The sequence below is a fragment of the Engraulis encrasicolus genome, chromosome 1 (genome assembly GCF_034702125.1).
Source record: "Engraulis encrasicolus isolate BLACKSEA-1 chromosome 1, IST_EnEncr_1.0, whole genome shotgun sequence".
NCBI lineage: Eukaryota > Metazoa > Chordata > Actinopteri > Clupeiformes > Engraulidae > Engraulis > Engraulis encrasicolus.
The window spans coordinates 21949228-21951727 of NC_085857.1; the positions used below are offsets into that span (position 1 = coordinate 21949228).

At 47.3% G+C, this 2500-nt stretch overlaps 1 protein-coding gene across 1 annotated transcript in view; it reads left to right on the forward strand.

The window, feature by feature from the left end:
• LOC134456583 (voltage-dependent T-type calcium channel subunit alpha-1I-like) overlaps window positions 1-2500 on the forward strand; it is a 401906-nt gene that overhangs the window by 311977 nt on the left and 87429 nt on the right. The window contains exon 29 of the mRNA XM_063207987.1: window positions 956-1065. Within this exon, the coding sequence (XP_063064057.1) occupies window positions 956-1065 (110 nt within the window). The remainder of the gene's footprint in view (window positions 1-955; window positions 1066-2500) is intronic.

Sequence of the window (2500 nt, forward strand, 5' to 3'; positions counted from 1 at the left end):
TCAAGATCACTTGCCATTTATGAGGTCAGATAACATTAGTCATTGAACTGTGCAATACTGCAATATATTGTGTCCACCATATTACAATACAGAATTGTGCTAATTGTATTGCACAGAGTAATTTTTAAACTATTATTATTACCTTTATTTAAATAGGAAGATCCCATTGAGTTACCTCTTTTTCCAGGGAGTGTATGATAGTCACCCCTGCAGATTATTGCAGTAGGCCTAAGTGCTGTAGCACTGCAGTTTTGATTTTGCATGGACAACAAATTATTCTCTTTTTTTGTGAATCTCTGTCCTGATTGTAGGATTGAACATTCAATGTTAAGATTAAAGCTAGCTTTTAAAAATCTAGAAAAAGTTATTTTACCACCTATAGCCCAGTGACCGGCGGCGGCCGCTGACATGTGCGGCCCACCTTCACCTCTTGGTTTCAAAATGTGGCCCACTTGAAAAACTAATTGAATAGCCCTGCGATAGACGGTTCAAATCGTCGTGTTATGTTACTTACTTTTAGCATGCCTTGTTGCTAAATGACTCATTCCACTGCTGACTAACCTTTCTTTCTCCCTCTTGTCATCTTGTCTCCCACTCTCACTCCCATTCTCTCACTTTCTGACTCTGTCTCTGTGTGTCACGCTTGGTCTGGCTTATGCTAATTCTCTGTCACTGTCTCTGACTCTCTATCTCTCTCTCTGGTTCTCTTCTTTGGTATCTCTTTTCCTCCTCCTTCTCTCTCTCTCTCTTCCCCTCTCTCTCTCTTCCCATCCCTCCCCCCCCCTCTCTCTCTCTCTCTCTCTCTCTCTCTCTCTCTCTCTCACTCACTCTTTGAGTATCTACTGTGTGCCTCTCTAACTCACTCTCTCTTTGTCTCCTTCTACCTTCCATTTTCATCTCTCTCTCTCTCTCTCTCCCTCTCTCTCTCTCTCTCTCTCCCTCTCTCTCTCCGTAGTCTCTGGAGACAGCCCTGAAGTATTGTAATTACTTCTTCACCACCACCTTCGTGCTGGAGGCGGTGCTCAAGCTGGTGGCCTTTGGCTTCCGACGCTTCTTCAAAGACAGGTAACGCACGCACACACGCGCGCACACACACACGCACGAGCACGGACGCGCACGCACGCACACACGCACGCACACGTTCTCTATGTGTGTACGCATACACTCACTCCATCATTCTCTCTCTTTCTCTCCTATGCACCTACACACACACACACACACACACACACACACACACACACACACACACACACACACACACACACACACACACACGCATTCTCTCTGTGTGTACACATACACTCACTCCCATCATTCTCTCTCTTTGTCTCTCATACTTGTAGACTCTATGTCTGTCGCATTCACACACACACACACACACACACACACACACACACACACACACACACACACACACACACACACACACACACACACACACACACACACACACACACACACACACACCACACACACACACACACACACACACACACCACACACACACACACACACACACACACACACACACACACACACACACACACACACACACACATTGTCTCCCTGTGTACACATACACTCACTCCATCGTTCACATACACACACTCCTCACTCACTGTCATAGTCTCTGCTTGTTGCATTCACATGTGCATGTAGACATGCACGTACACACACGCACCTACGCACCTACGCATCACACACACACACACACACACACACACACACACACACACACACACACACACACACACACACACACACACACACACACACACACACACACACACACACACACACACACACACACACACACACACATGCTGGAGGCCTTTGTCTTCCTATGCCTCTTCAAAAGACAGACTACTCTACATGCAGTGAGACCAGACCACTCATCTCACACCAAGGACCTGACCTCCACCCCACCCCCCCAACACACACACACCGCACACACACACACACACACACACACACACACACACACACACACACACACACACACACACACACACACACATCATCCGTCATCATGATGCTGCCCCCAGTGGTTGCTAATTAATTGTTGGGATTAATTTTTGATCCCACCCCTCACACTCCTTAGCTCAAGATGACAAGTCACCCCATAGCCTCCCCTCGGTTTTATTTTATTTATTTATTCTTTTTGTTGGTTCTCGTTTTTTGTCTCTCTTCAAATCTGATTAGCACAGTGAGAGAGTGGCATTTGGCAAAAAAGACACACACACACACACACACACACACACACACACACACACACACACACACACACACACACACACACACACACACACACACACACACACAGGGAAACCGACAGGGGGGGACAAAGGGGTCACTTTTCCCGGGCCCAGAGAGAGAGGGGGCCCAGAATTGGATCCTCATTACATTGTATTGATTGGGTTTGGGGCCCTATCTGATGTCTTTGTCCTGGTCCCAGCCAAAGCTGTCAGCGGCCCTGCACACACACACGCATGCACGCACA